This window comes from Neodiprion virginianus, chromosome 5 (genome assembly GCF_021901495.1).
Source record: "Neodiprion virginianus isolate iyNeoVirg1 chromosome 5, iyNeoVirg1.1, whole genome shotgun sequence".
NCBI lineage: Eukaryota > Metazoa > Arthropoda > Insecta > Hymenoptera > Diprionidae > Neodiprion > Neodiprion virginianus.
The window spans coordinates 34,279,263-34,294,531 of NC_060881.1; the positions used below are offsets into that span (position 1 = coordinate 34,279,263).

The 15,269-nt window shown below is 42.5% G+C and overlaps 3 protein-coding genes across 5 annotated transcripts; 1 reads left to right on the forward strand and 2 right to left on the reverse strand.

The window, feature by feature from the left end:
• Positions 1-976: 976 nt before the first annotated feature.
• Positions 977-5,897, forward strand: LOC124306382 (sodium-dependent nutrient amino acid transporter 1-like). 2 transcript variants are annotated; one of them, XM_046767038.1, is made up of 9 exons: positions 977-1,120; positions 2,458-2,818; positions 3,114-3,384; positions 3,458-3,832; positions 3,904-4,093; positions 4,432-4,608; positions 4,683-4,782; positions 4,862-5,133; positions 5,505-5,897. In XM_046767038.1, the coding sequence occupies exons 2-9, from the start codon at positions 2,467-2,469 to the stop codon at positions 5,682-5,684; spliced, it is 1,917 nt and encodes a 638-aa protein (XP_046622994.1). In that variant the 5' UTR covers positions 977-1,120; positions 2,458-2,466; the 3' UTR covers positions 5,685-5,897. The 2 variants fall into 2 exon arrangements, with proteins under 2 accessions (XP_046622994.1, XP_046622995.1); XM_046767039.1 differs by lacking the exon at positions 977-1,120 and adding an exon at positions 1,655-1,808.
• Positions 5,816-10,314, reverse strand: LOC124306385 (sodium-dependent nutrient amino acid transporter 1-like). Of its 2 annotated transcripts, none has more exons than XM_046767042.1 (9): positions 9,996-10,314; positions 8,995-9,298; positions 8,224-8,440; positions 7,780-8,154; positions 7,121-7,487; positions 6,960-7,059; positions 6,471-6,647; positions 6,294-6,388; positions 5,816-6,218 (listed from the first exon to the last, which is right to left on the reverse strand). In XM_046767042.1, exons 1-9 carry the CDS (start codon positions 10,032-10,034, stop codon positions 6,072-6,074), a joined length of 1,821 nt encoding a protein of 606 aa, XP_046622998.1. In that variant the 5' UTR covers positions 10,035-10,314; the 3' UTR covers positions 5,816-6,071. The 2 variants fall into 2 exon arrangements, with proteins under 2 accessions (XP_046622998.1, XP_046622997.1); XM_046767041.1 differs by lacking the exon at positions 9,996-10,314 and adding an exon at positions 9,448-9,717.
• Positions 10,315-10,484: 170 nt separating this feature from the next.
• On the reverse strand, positions 10,485-14,993 carry LOC124306384 (sodium-dependent nutrient amino acid transporter 1-like). The gene is given in 7 exon segments (XM_046767040.1): positions 10,485-11,446; positions 11,523-11,617; positions 11,695-11,971; positions 12,084-12,450; positions 12,515-13,190; positions 13,320-13,566; positions 14,104-14,993. Coding segments are annotated over 7 exon segments (1,833 nt in total). The 5' UTR covers positions 14,140-14,993; the 3' UTR covers positions 10,485-11,311.
• Between the last annotated feature and the right edge of the window lie 276 nt (positions 14,994-15,269).

Consider the following 15,269-nt stretch of genomic DNA (forward strand, 5'->3'; position numbering starts at 1 on the left):
GACGACTCCGAGTGACCTTTAAACATGCAAACTGGTTTTAGGATAAGCTGGTTCACCTGATTGTCTCGTCGTTGAGCCCGTAGGTAAGAATCCGTTTCAACAGATCGTCGCTGATGCCTTTGCTTCGAAGTAGATCAGCGAGATCATTTTCAAGGTCACGCTTCCCTTCATTGGCGATCAATTCGACGAGCCGTAGAGCTGCGGATGTCTTGTCTGGGTCATCGAACAGTTCCCTCCCATCAGCTCCGAATGTCTGGCCAGCTTTGAAACTCCGTATATCGTCCGGATCCAGACCCGACAGCCTCATCAGTTCGGTCTGCGATATAGAAATTCACCATATGAACCGTTCGCCGAGTACAACCCGAGCACAAGGACGTTCTGGAAATCAAATTACCTCTCGATCCCCGATTCCAGAGAGTAGCGAGAGCGACGACAGCAGCAACTGACGCAATTCCCGCTTCGTGTAAGGTCCAGCTGTTACTTCCACGTGGGTGCCGGTCTTCTCAAGGACAACCTTCTCCGGCATTTCTTTGTACGGTGGTCTCGACATTCTCGCTTCTTTCGGTGTGCAAGTTAAACGGAACAGAATAAAGGCGAGGATGGTGATCACGACGAAAGTATGGTTATCTCTCTGGAGACGATCACGAATTGCCTCGCTACTGAGACAACTGACAATCACCTCCGTGTCAACATTGAGTAACAATTGATGTTGATGGGCTCGAATCCTGACGGCCATTGGAAAAATACTTACTGATTATAACACAGAAATATTACCTGGTCATTCACGGAATGCGTCTCACATTACAGCTCCAGCAATGGAAAGATAAATCAAGGTTGAAGTGTGACAGGAGAAGCGCTCGTTATCATTGTAACGTAGCTCTGTCGTAAATGCAGTATGACAGAAAACGATTAATCAGATAAGATGGGCCTCGATCCTTCATGCAAAGTACTCGTACGACCGAAGTTTATTACTTGCCGAGCTGTACTGCAGTCGCATTGGATCTTACCGTGCAGCTCCGCGAAATAGAAAGTGGTGCACATGGAATAGCCAGTTTTGAAGAACCAAGGACGCGTCACAGGACGCGTTAAAGGACGCGGAAGGAGGAGGGCCACTTACAGGGTAGGGAATGAAGATATTTCCGGAAGTGTTCGTTGACCAAATCATTTTCAGTGATACCAGGTATCCAATTTCGTGCCTCTGTTCTGTTATGGCTAACGGCGACAAGTTTCGAAGTGAACATAACATCAACTAATCTTGCAAGTGGCACAATAGCTTGGGATAAATCCTGTGAAAAGTAAATTTTTTCGGTTTATTACCATCTCGCTTGGGAGTATAATTTCTTTAGGAGTTTACACTCGCTTATGGACAAGACTTACAAAGAGCCGTAAGAATTGAGTGATATTACTGAATAAATACGACATCTGTCTACTGAATGAAAAAATAACAGTCAAGGCCAGACATTATCTATTTCAAGGGTAACTTGGTGGAGAATATCTCGAAAAGTCAAAATTAATCTTATCTGTAATAGAACAAAGTGATATGAGGCACTGCCGTAGGTACCTGAGATAATAAAAGTTGCCGTAAATCATTTTAGCACAAGTATTAGAGATTCTTTCGTTTTCAAGTTCCTGCGTTCTACGTTACGTACCATTAGTGCTGTACGTAATATATTAATACCTCGAGTAGGGTATATCAGTGCACAGACGATGAAACGCTAAATGAATTCCAATGAAAATTAAGTGATTGATCGGGGTGATAACGGGTGCTGCGTAGCGTAAAGCGTTCACAGATTAAGTCGTGCAGACAGGTGATAATCCCACATTATCACATATACCCAGCAAAGTTACTCGTGTCAAAATTTTTTATCTCTTAATTCAACATCATAAATTTCTTATCACGTTTCACAAAAATACCTTGAGTGAAAGCCACACATTACGGTATATCCCCAATATTATGAATTTCTCGATGCTGCGCGATCAACCCTGAAAATGACCGCTCTACTAGGCAGTCAAACTGGATCAGTGTAGATGAGCTTCACATCTGATCAGACAAAAATATCGTCGATACGACGAATAAAGCGGCAGCAAAAAAAGTCGGATAACTTATCAGATGTTTAGGCAACGGTAACCTGGATTAATTTTTTGCTTTTGCTACTTGTTTTGGGAACAAATTAAAAATGATGGAACAGAAAACTTGGTTGAAAAAATTACTGTCGATCACGGATAGATTTTTGTCGGGAAATTGAAGAGTCCATTTAGCGGGTCTGAGGCATAGTATTAGCAGAATTAGTGTCAATGATTTTACTGGAAACTCATAATTTCCTTTCTAAATTTCTATATGCTCGGAGCAACTTGCATATAAATTACATACTGGAATTAAATTCACAAGGCCCGCAGTCTGTGCGATTGTTCAGTCAACCTCTGATTGCCCGGCTGATCATATCTGTTCACATTTAGAAAAACGAGATGAACGGTAGTGACAATCTGGGTTACGAAAATGGTTCGGTCAATGATGGTGGAAAGACAATTGTGGATAGAAAAGAAGAGGCCAAATCACCGCAGTCAGTGGAAACCGAGAGAGCTACCTGGGGAAACAGTATCGAGTTCCTCATGTCTTGCATCGCGTTATCCATCGGATTTGGCAACGTATGGCGGTTTCCATTTACTGCTTACGAAAACGGAGGTGGTGCATTTCTAATTCCATACATAATTGTATTATTCCTGATTGGTAAACCGTTTTATTATCTGGAGATGATTATCGGTCAATTTTGCAGCAGTTCCCATATCAAAGTCTGGAGAATTTCACCGGGTTTCAAAGGTATGTATAAGTATTGCAGTATTCTACGTATATCTGAGCGCGTCAATTTATCAATAAAAATTCAAAATTATGATCAAACGACTTTTCAAAACATTTCTCGTGTGAAGTTCTACCATATCTTTCCGGATGACCAAGTGACTGCCAAAGCCATTCTCCGTTAATAACATGCATGTTAAAAACAAACGAATACGAAGGGCTTCAAAAATGAACACCAATTTTGTGCAACAGAAGATGAGTCTGGTTTAAGGTGACGTACCGTTGATCGAGCCTAACCGTTCCGATTCGACACTTCCAGGTGTAGGATGGGCCCAAATGTGTTCGCTCGCAATCCTCGCGTCTTATTACTGCTCGCTGATGGCCCTGAACTTGTTCTACTTGTTTGCCTCATTCGCCTCAGAATTGCCTTGGGCACGATGCCGAGAAGAATGGGGCGAAAACTGCGTTGACTCCGGAATAGGTCTGAATAGAATTTTGCGAAGTGAGACGAACTCCACAGCCAACTCATCGTCGTTTGGAACAACGTTGCGTTCTGTGGACCAGCAGAGCTCCGCAGAGTTGTATTTCCTGTGAGACAGTCCCTTCATCCTTTGTCTGCATAAACTCAGCTGTCTGCAATTCGTCTGATGATTTCGCTTGCAGGAAGGAAGTCCTGAAGGAGTACGACAACATAGACAACGGAATCGGGCTACCGGACTGGCGGCTGACCCTCTGTCTTCTTGGTAGCTGGGCTTGCATCTGTGCGGTACTTTCACGCGGGGTAAAAAGCACCGGAAAAGCTTCCTACTTCCTCGCGATATTTCCGTATGTCATTATGATAGCGCTCCTAATCAGAGCCTCGACCTTGGACGGCGCGGGGAACGGGATCCTCTTCTTCATCACTCCAGACTGGGAAAAGATTCTCGACCCACAAGTTTGGTACGCGGCCATTACTCAGTGCTTCTTTTCGCTATCGGTCTGCTTCGGCTCGATCATTATGTACTCCTCCCATAACGAATTCAGACACAACATTTACCGGTGAGCAACACTCCGATATGGTGTTTGATAGTTGTGAGACTTCTCATGTGCATTTTCAATGCCGATTACAGAGACGCGATGATTATCACGACCCTCGACACCTTCACAAGCATGATGGCCGGCTGCACCATTTTCGGAATATTGGGAAACCTAGCCTATGAGACTGGAACTGACGACATCAGCACTGTGGTTCGCGGAGGAACTGGTCTGGCCTTTGTTTCTTATCCGGACGCAATTGCAAAGTTCAATACTGTACCTCAGGTATGGAAAAACTGTCCGATTCCGCTATTGGAAAATGTCCTCATGAGCCTGGTTGACCGCGCTATTTTATCACCGCATAAACAAAGTTTTCAATTTTAATGGTGGCAAATTGTCATTTTTGGGGTTTAAAATTACTCATGTCACATAAATTAATGAAACGTAATCATCAACATACCTGTTCTACCATCCACACGCGAAAAAACAAGGCCAACGGTCAGCTGTCAGCCTGGTTGCATAAGTTTGATTTTTTTTTTACGAGATGACGCATTGCAAGGTGACAATTCCACCAATAGACATCGCGTTATTGATACTTTTCTTTCTTTTCATCACTTACACAGCTTTTTTCGGTTTTGTTCTTCACGATGATGTTCGTTCTGGGCATTGGCAGCGGCGTAGGGATGAGTTCTGGTATTATAACCGGGCTATGCGACCAGTTCCCGAACCTTAAGCGCTGGCAAGTTATGATTGGCACTGCTGCAACTGGTTTTGCTTTTGGAACAGTTTACGTCACTCCCGTAAGTCTTAGCTGAAGAATCAAATGACGTCACCTCAGTCGAGGTTGTGATTTGATTATAGAATTCTGTTTCAGGGTGGCCAGTTCATCTTGACTCTTGTAGATTACTACGGGGCTTCCTTCATTGTCTTCATCTTAGCCACCTTCGAAATTATAGGCATCATTTGGATTTACGGTGAGTCATCCACATCTCAAAGTTAGACCACAAATTAATTCAGAGAAACTCGTTCCTTGTCAATGATTAACCGCTGCAGGCTTGGAAAACTTCTTGGAAGACATAGAATTCATGCTGGACAGAAAAGTCGGAATGTACTGGCGCCTCTGCTGGTTTCTTATAGTGCCATTAGCTCTGATCGGTGTCTTCATTTACACCACCATAGAGATGACCCCGTTGACATACGGTGATGTGGCATTTCCACCGAGTGCCCATGCTGCTGGATGGACACTGACTGCTATTGGAGTTTTACAAATACCCATTTGGATGGCGATAGCGCTCATGAAGTATAAAAATTTGTCCTTCAAAGCGGTGAGTGTTGTGCGGTTGAATACTGAAACTGGGGTTCTTGATGCTTTCAGTCACAGTGGGATGCTTAGCGTCTAACCTCGAAAATTTCCATGTCCTAGCCTTATGACAGTTTGTTTACAACTTCAAATGATCTTTGTTACTTCGTATAACCGTAAGAACCCTCGAGTAACAAGTTTCGCGCAGAATCATCGAATTCTGATAGTTTTTGCGATTTTATATCCGTCATGTTGAATCCGCCACCTTGGACTTAGAAATTATAAAAATCTGACGTCAGATTCGTAATCAGCAACCTCAATCACCCCCCAGTAACTAACTGCAGGTTAAAATATTGATATAGAATATGCATCTTTGTCCTCTCAAATTTTTGCTAGATGGTGCAATCGGCATTTCGACCGGCAGCTAAGTGGGGCCCTCGACTAACGCATCATCGTCAAGAATGGCTGATTTTCAAGGATGAAAAAGCCAGGCAAGGAGAGAGCAGGACGCAATCGTGGTTTGTCCAAAAACTCCACGTACTGTTCAACATTGAAGAGACTAAATCCAAAACTTAGCCATGCGTCATATTCGAAGAATCACGAGAGGGCACTATGGTGCATATCTTACGTTTCGAAATTGCATACAGCTACAAGCCCGCTCTCAATGCTATTCACAGCGAGCTATTCTAGGATTTTTTATAAAGTGGTAGGTACATCAACCGCATGAAAGTCAGTCATCATAATTTGAATTGATCAATTAGCAGCATCACCGAAATAATTTTTAATCCAAATGTATTCTCTCTAGTCATCTTGATGACCTTGTTTCATTAAACGCAACGCATATATTTTGTTGAGAACTGTAACTGGTTATTATAATAAATAAGCATTTGAATAATCCTACGGCACACTATACAAATTGTTTGAAATAGAAAAATATATCGATTGACAAATACTGTGCGTTTATCATCTGCCAACTAATACCGCCCAGAACTTTTCTCCCACTGTATTCAGCTTCCGTTCTCGGATTAATCGTTTTATCTCCTTGAATTCTTCCCATTTCCTTTTGGTTTCTGGATCTTTCGGTCCCCATTCGGCTGTTGGTTTAAATATCTAAAAGTCAAAAGTGAAACTCTTATACACAAGTATATAAATTAAAAAATCATGTATGATAAATTTGATACATACGTCGGACCATGGCTTATCTCTGTTCTGCAATCCGGTGATCATAGCCCATGCTGGAAATTGCACGATTCCAAAAAAAAGTAACGCCCATCCAGCAGCTGTAATAAATATTGTTATATCATTTTGTACGTAGACATTGCCGTGTACAACTCTGGTATTTCAATCAATTTTATCGTTCACCGTAGGCTGATGTAGGATATTCCACGTCATTGTACACCAACGGGGTTATATTGATGAGGAAATAAATGAGGATGGTAAAGAGCATGAGAGGCGTCAACAGGCCCCAGCAGAATCGCCAGTAGAAAGACGGACGTTTCCCAGTCATGAATTCAATATCATCGAGAAAATTATCAACTCCTGAATCGGGCAGATAATATCAACTGTCATAATTTTTCTCAATTGTTTTGACCGGTGTTTTAAAGCAGTGATGCTCTATCGAGAATCGGATAATGGACAGATTTGTCATGCCTGTTCTTGATGAACTGACAGTATTACTTATCTTTATCGAATAAAAGATAACTTCGGTCTTTATTCAATAAGAATCAAATAAAAACAAATGACAACAAAAAATATGTTGACCAGTGTATTGGAATTCTTGTTGTTCCGTAAAAAGTAGATAAACCTTACACTGGCTCGTAAATTTTTGACGCTATCAAATATGAACGTTACCGTAGATCCAAGAAATGCCGACCACTTCGAAGCACGCGAGACAAACCAGGATAAAAGTTCCGCCAAAGTAGTCGATCAAATTCAGTATGTATTGACCTCCCTTCGAAAAAAGAAAGATATACTGTATCAAGTGGCGATGAAAGAAATTATGCATCACTCACCGGAGTGCAGTAGATCGTCCCGAACAGAAATCCGACGATGCCGACTCCCAGTGCCACCATCCAATGCACAGAACTTGGAAACTGGTCCATGATGACACTGATCAACACATTGGAAACAGCTACGGCTGTTCCAACACCCAGGACGAATAGCATCAGGAAGAAGAGGACTGCAAAAAGTTGGGGAACGACAGTGAACTTGGCCAATGCGTCGGGATATGATATGAAGGCCAGTCCAGTTCCGCTCCGTACTACAGTGCTTATATCGTCACTACCCAATTCATAGGCCAAATTTCCGAGGATGCCAAATATCGTAGTGCCGGCGAGAAGACTTGTGAATAGGTCCAGGGTCGTCACAATGGTGCAGTCTCTGGAATGTTGAAAAATCAAGAGTAACTTAATAGAGTTAACGCAATTTCGTGGTTTTTTACAGAAAGTTTCTTATAGTATCTTTATATCTTTCTAATTCCTAGTTAGATCCCTACATATATGCCTAGAGCTAAGTTGGCTAACCTGATATGTACTCCGACAGAGACAAACGCTCTCTGCATACAGCCATGTCGTAATACAGACAGGTTATAATAAAGAGTTTTTTTAATCCTAAAACATCCAGCTCTAAAATACCCCATAATATTTCTGGATCGTAAATTTATAAAACAAACCTTTTAACGTTGTGGCGAAAGTCGTTGTACGATGCGTACATGGTGACTGCCCCAAAACATACGCCGAGTGAAAAGAAAGCCTGGGTAACAGCTGCGTACCATACTTGAGGTTCGAAAATTTTCGTCCAAATCGGTTTGTACAAGAAGACGATGCCGTTGATCGCCCCCGGCAGAGTTACGGCTCTAACCAAGAGTACGATCATCATTGTGTAGGGGAACAAGGCCAGGAAGTAAGACGCCTTTCCCGCGCTTTTCATACCGCGTGAAAGAACAAGGATAACAGCAAGCCAACTTCCGGCTAAGCAAAGAACAAGTCTCCAGGACGGAGTACCAATTCCGTTGCTGATGTCGTCGGTCTCGTTCAGCACAACGTTTCTGAAAATTCAAGTCATGTTGTCAGTGGTTTTGTTTGTTCGATAGAGTGCAGGTTGGTGCAATGCTTACAGGAAGAAGAGCTCTGCAGAGCTTGATTGCGGACTGTTTGAAGTTGCGTTGCTGACTCCGGATGAACTATAACAAGTGTCGCCCCATTCTTCACGGCACGTAGCCCACGGCAAAACCGATTGAAAGCTTGACAGCAGGTAAAATAACGTCAGAGCCATTAGCGCGCAGTAATATGTGGTTATGGAAAAGACTGCAACCGTGACACCGAAACCGATACCTGGAGGATAGTATATTGTGTAACAAGGAGGCAAACTCGGTTTTTTCAAGCGAAACGTAAGTTTGCAATATGAGTCGTGAGTGATCCGATAACGAATATTGCAAATTCGCGAGGCGAAAAGACCGTTGCCTCCTTGTTGCACACGATTCTTTACACAACAAGAGTATGTTACGGGTTTTTTCACGTAGCACGAAATTGAGGTTAGGTTCGCATAATGTTAGATTTGTTCGCGACGGCGCACGCGCACAGTGCGAAAAAGACTACTTTTAACTCCTAGGACTTGAATGTAGTCTTTTCAGTACTCCGTGCATGCGCATTCGTACTCATTCGACCGTCATAGAAACAGGTACGTAGTGCACAGAAACACTCATGGAAAAACGTGTCAAACATACTCGCGTTATGTAAAAGCTATTTGTGCAAATCTTGAAAGTTGTACTTGGCCATTACGTGTTGCGTGGGTATAATCACGATGCTGAGAATATTATTCTTTAACACACTATCCCGAAAAATTGGAGTGTCTCAAAGTTCGGAGACAATCGCAATTCGTAAGGTACCTTTGAACGCTGGTGATACCGACCAAATTTCAACGCAGGATCTGCTACTGAATTGGCCAAGGATCATCTCCATGTAGTAAAACGGTTTTCCGATAATGAAGAGCACAACGAGATACGGGATGAGAAAGGCTCCACCACCGTTTTCGTACGCGGTGTACGGAAACCGCCACACGTTTCCGAAACCAACGGAAAAAGCCACGCATGACATTAAGAATTCCATTCCACTGCCCCACTTGGCCCTGGAGTTCCCATTTTTCGCAATTTCCAAGTCCTCGTTAGCAGCTCCGAAATCAGTGTTTTTATCCTGCATTTGTTCATCGGAAGAATGAGCATGAATTCAGCATATTCCAAATAACACAATAGTATTTGATCTACAAGTCTAGATGATAAATAAATGGTTCTTCAGGCGTTGAAACCATGACATCACTGCAAATTATATTCTGTACTGTTCACCTTGGAAGGACCATTGAACCTTATCGAGATTGCAGATTGCATTATAAGGCTTGTGGAGGCTCCTTCACAAATTCACTAAACAGATTAATACTTTAATACGTTCAACAAGAACGAGTAGATTGTCTGTTAACATGACGCAACGAACCGGTGCCTCAATATAAAAATATTTCCCCAAGGTCTGACAAGTATTACTGCCATACGATTAAATGTAAGTACTCAAACAGCTCATCAATAACTATTGAACGCGGTGATCACTCCTTGTCTGGCAGCGATCGAACCGTGTTGTAAAATTGAGCTACTTTAATCCAGGGTCATCCTTCATTGTCTCATCTTCTCAAGTGTCAACAAAATCTATATGAGGTCAAACAGTCCCCATGGGCCACGTGAGCTTGTATCAAAACAAACTTCGGTCACGTATAATTCTTCGGATGATTGAATAGGCGTCTCCAAGATTTGTACATTGACTTGATACATATTATATTAACATGCGACAAAATAAAAAACGAACGATATAGCTCACGTCGGATTTCGCAGTCGTGCATACGCACCTTGTCATTGTCCATGATACCGTGGATATGGTTTAACATCTACCCTACGAACGTCTCCGTCCTTTCGAGTCGATCACATGAGAACAACTACTCAAAGTTTCGATGTACTTATCCACGAGTTGAGCGGGGCTTGTTATTATTGTTACTTACCACGAGTTGAACCGAATTCCTGCGAGACTGCACGATGTCAATTTCGGACGTTCGTTAAATCCGGGCAATAGTTTCAGAAAACGGATAAAAAAAATAATTGGTTGCCAATTTTGAACTTTCGCATGTAAATACGTTTGCGATTTTATCTTGGTTCTGTGCGTAATCTTGCACTTTGAGAATCTGCAAGGGTTTGCAGAATTTTAATTCCTATACGCTGTCCGCATTTTGGAAAAGCCTTGGGCTAAATATTAACCGACGATAAGTTATTATACAGATAATATTTTGCGACGTTTATAACACCGTCGGTGGAATAGGCTTGGAAATAAGCGTGACGCGAAATAGTAAAAAAAAAATTTATTTATCCAATAAACATTGCAAATCCTATAATCACCCATTTGAGGCTATCGCCGAGGAATTGTGTTTTGGGGAGCACTATCTTTATCCGATGACCAATAATTCACGCAGTAAAATTGTGTTAGAGATAAGCGTTATTGCGATATTTTCCATCGTCCACAAGTCATTTCAGACGCCATAAACGTCTTGCAACTGATTATGAATAACACGGTACGCAACATCTTATCCTCACAAAGTTTGACAATGAAAGTAAATCTCAAGCCTACTAAATTGCAAGAACACATAGCTTGAAGTGGGACGAGTTGGCACACCGCTTGCACAAGTTTAAAGCATGCAGTTTGCGCGCCGCTTAGTTTATCTGTAACTCTTGCAAACATCGTAGAGCTACGCGAAACGTGCCAACGACTGGCCTTTGTACAAAGCTGCCGTGTAACCGTTCGCACCAAGCCAAAACGACCAAATGCTGTCAATAAAGTTTACACCTGCCTAGGCTATAAGCATTGACTCCCTACTTCCAGGCTTCTAAAAATGTATATCTGGAGTTAGTTCATTGTTTACATTATACAAAATAATTGCACTGGAAGTAGACGCGTATTTTTTTATTCTTTTGCAGGTGTTATCTTATTCTATTCTGTTTGTTTTTTGCTTAACCGCGTGACATGCCATGAAGCTCACTGTGAGCTGAATATATTCGATCTTAAAAGGTTTGAGTGAAAAATTGTAAGGTGGTCGAAACGATACTGCAATTATGGTGGATTTAGATGATTGGCATGCATATACATAGATTCGATCTAGGTGTAATTTGATGAAAGCTACTTGAAGAAGAGATCATAAAGTCCGTTCGAAGAAGATTTCGCTTTCATGTCTTTGAAGGACTCCCACTCGAGGCGATGCTTGGGGTCGTTCGGACCCCACTTGGAGGTAGGTTGAAAAGCATTCCTGAATGTCTGGCAAAGGGAAAACATTCGCTATAGAAAAGCATTGAAAATTTTTACACAATTCACGCATGCCCTTTTCACTGACCTCTGCAACCGAAGAGCTTTTCTTTATATACAGCTGATAAACGATCCATCCTAACATCTGCAACACCGCAAAGCCCAGGATCGCCCAACCAGCGGCTAGAGACGCATTCATGAAATCGGTTAAAATTGTGATTGAAACTGGCAAAGATGACGAGGCGCAATATGTCACAAACCGTAAGCAGAAGTTGGGAACATAGTGTCATTGTATGTCGGCGGCTCGTATATTGCTACCGTGTATACCAGAATCACGATCATCAAAAGGGGAGTGACGATCATCCAACAAACTCTCCAATAAATCCCGGGCCTCACGCCTGTCATGAATTCCACATCATCAATGAACTTCCGGAGACCGTAGATCCAAAAGACTGTCAGAATTTCTACGGTCCCAACAATTATGGCGACGAATGTCCCGCCGTAGTAATCCACAAGGGTCAATATCCACTGTCCGCCCTGTAAGATAGAGGGAGAGATGCTATCAGCGAAATTCCTATTGTGATTAATCGTGAAATCCGTTAATGGGTCTTCGCTGATCGCCGATACCCGCATTGGCTATCAATCTTACCGGCGTGACGTAAACAAGGCCGATACAATAACCGACGACGGATATGATGAGCATGATTTTCCACTGGTTGACGTGAGGAAACCGATCGCAAACCACACTGAACGCCGCACCACAGAGCGCCATGGCACTGCCCACTCCAAGGACCAACATCATGACGAAGAAGAGGACCGAAAAGAGCTGGGGAACGAACGTGAACCTGGCCAAGGCTTCCGGGTACGAAATAAAAGCCAGGCCAGTTCCGCCCCGAACTACGGTGCTCACGTCATCCGTCCCCATTTCGTAGGCCAGGTTACCAAGGATTCCGAATATCGTGCAGCCGGCAATGAGGCTGGTGAACGTGTCCAAGGTCGTGACGATCATTACATCCCTACAAGCAGCTATGGGTTGTACATAACTGGACGTTGGTGCTGTTGACGGGCTTGATCACTTACCTGTAAAGCTTGTGGTTGAAGTTGTTGTAGGAAGAATACATCACGATAGCCCCAAAGCAGACACTGAGAGAGAAGAAACACTGCGTTATGGCAGCGTACCAGACTGTTGGTGACCAAAGCTTAGTCCAGTCTGGAGTAATGAAGAACATGATTCCGATCCCGGAACCGGAAAGGGTCACCGCCCTGATCAGAAGTGCGATCATGACAACGTAGGGGAAAAGTGCGAGGAAGTAGGCAGCCTTTCCTGAACTCTTGACCCCGCGAAAGAGAACCATGTAAACAGCGATCCAACTGACAAGCAAACAGAGGCTGAGCTGCCAAGATGGTGTTCCAATGCCTTCGTCAATGGAGTCAACCTCGTTGAGAACAACCTTTCTGAAATAAAGATCGACGGTTGGTTTTTTTGTCTCGGTTTGGTTTACAGCCGATGCGTGTTTGTCGATTTCCTACAGGAAGTATAACTCAGCTGAACTCTGTAGTGACCCGTTTCCGGTAACTGCAGTAATGTTCACGGAGCCTCCAGAGTCGAAACAAGTCGATCCCCATTCCTCACGACACGTTGCCCAAGGGAGTTCCGACTGGAAACTGACCACCAAATAGAACAGGGTTATGGCCATCAACACTGTGTAGTACGAAACAACGCATAGCGCAGCTATCAGCTGGCCATATCCGATCCCTGAGAGTAGAAAATTAACCAAGCATCAATATTTCTAGTTGCCATTAGCAAGGTCCTTTGCCTAGGTTTGCAAGTACAGTTTTATTGGTAAATCGGGAGTCAAGAATTAACTAAAGAACACCTTCCCACCTTTCATAGCCGGGGAAAGCGACCATACTTTAATGCACGACTTGCTCGTAAATTGGCCCAGGATTGCCTCCAAATAATAGAATGGCTTGCCGACTATTAGTAGGACGATTATGTATGGAATGAGGAAAGCTCCGCCGCCATTTTGGTACGCTGTATAAGGAAATCTCCAGATGTTACCCAACCCTACGGAAGTCGCAATGCAGGACATCAGGAACTCTAAGCCCCCTCCCCATTCTGCTCTGATTGCCTGAAAAGTTTTCACTATTTTTACGAATATGAATTCACAAAGAATTTTCGAATGCTAATAAATAACTAGGGACAAACTCGATACTAAAATGTTTAGTAGTTTCAGCTTGAATAATTCCTAAAAACTGAGTAAGAAATCCTTGTCTAGACTAGAATACCCGCTTCAAGAGCTTTTCACCAAGTTTCCAACAAAATTACGATATAGCATAGTAAAGAAAAATCTTTGTCGCAATACACGTTGAAAAAGTGAATTCTTACGAATACTCAAAGAATGAAGAAAGATTGCAAAACAGATTAGATATATTTAAGTATGAAATACTGCAAAACGTATTCATCAGAAAATATGCAAATATACATTTATAACGTATACAGTGAAAGAATCAAAGTTTACCAAGTAATAGTGGTCTTCAAAAATTATAAAATTATTGAAGTCATTCTTTGTATAAATTTAATTGCAATTAAAATTAACGGTTATAGAATTACCCTACTTTGTTCTAATAGTAAGTAATTAAGCTTTGCATCAATTAAAAAACGTTACCTGCGGCTTGTTCTCTGAAACGACCATCTTTTCCATACCATATAGAGATTAATAAACCCTTAAAACGAACAATCGACACCTGCAGAAATTTTTCAACCGGGTTAAAAAGTTCGTTTCCGTTCCTTCATAAACGGTTCACCAGGGTTGTGATACCTTTCGTTGTTCCCAGTTAACGCTCAGCAATGTTCACTCACAGCCGGCAAAACCGCACTGCGAGCACGCCGCGGGTAACCTCGAGTCACAGTGATATTTTTTTGGTTTACTGACTGAACGAGGGATTGACGTCTCGCTGTTTGTCTGCGTCACATACCTACTCTTGAACAGTTCGACAAGGTGCGTCCTTGAGCAATTGTAACAGTTATCTCTTATCCGGCACATATTACGCATCTGCAGAAGACGTACTGGATAAGATAGAGCAACGCAATGCGAAGATTTCGACACGAAGGAATCGTGGACGCACTATTAATCATCCTTCGTGTACTAGGGCTGACAGGCGCGGCAAAATTACTAGGGTATAGTTGTGGAGCACTCCGCACCTCGAAATTTAGTTCATGTAGATATGCAAATCTTAGATATTTGCAGTTTCGAAATATTAAATTTATATAACGCGAGCACGTTTTACGCGATTTTCCATACGTTTTTTACGTACACCAGATGCTCGTTTTTACGACGATCAAGTGAGTCTGCGAACGCGCATGTGCGGAGTACTGCAAAGATCACTTTCAAGCCCTAGGAGTTGAAAGTGGTTGTTTCTGTACTGCGCGCATGCGCGGTCGTGAACATATCTGACATTACGCGACCCTAACCTCAATTTCGTGAAAAAACTCTCAACGTATTCTTCATATATAAAGAATCGTGTGCAACAACGAGGCAACGGTCTTTTTGCCTCGCGTATTCGCAATATTCATCTTCACCTCACCTACGACTGATATTGCAAACTTGACCTCTCGAAAAGACCGAGGTTGCCGCCTTATTACACAATATTCTATTTGTTTAAATTACTAGAATATCAATGATTCTGCATGATCACTTATCGGACGATGTAGCTATAATGCATATTCACCAAGATGTAGCTGAAGTATTAGATCTTAATAACCTTCTGATAAACGAATTCATCAAGCTTAACAATTACCGAAAGGCAACTTTAAGTATATCAAAGAAAAATA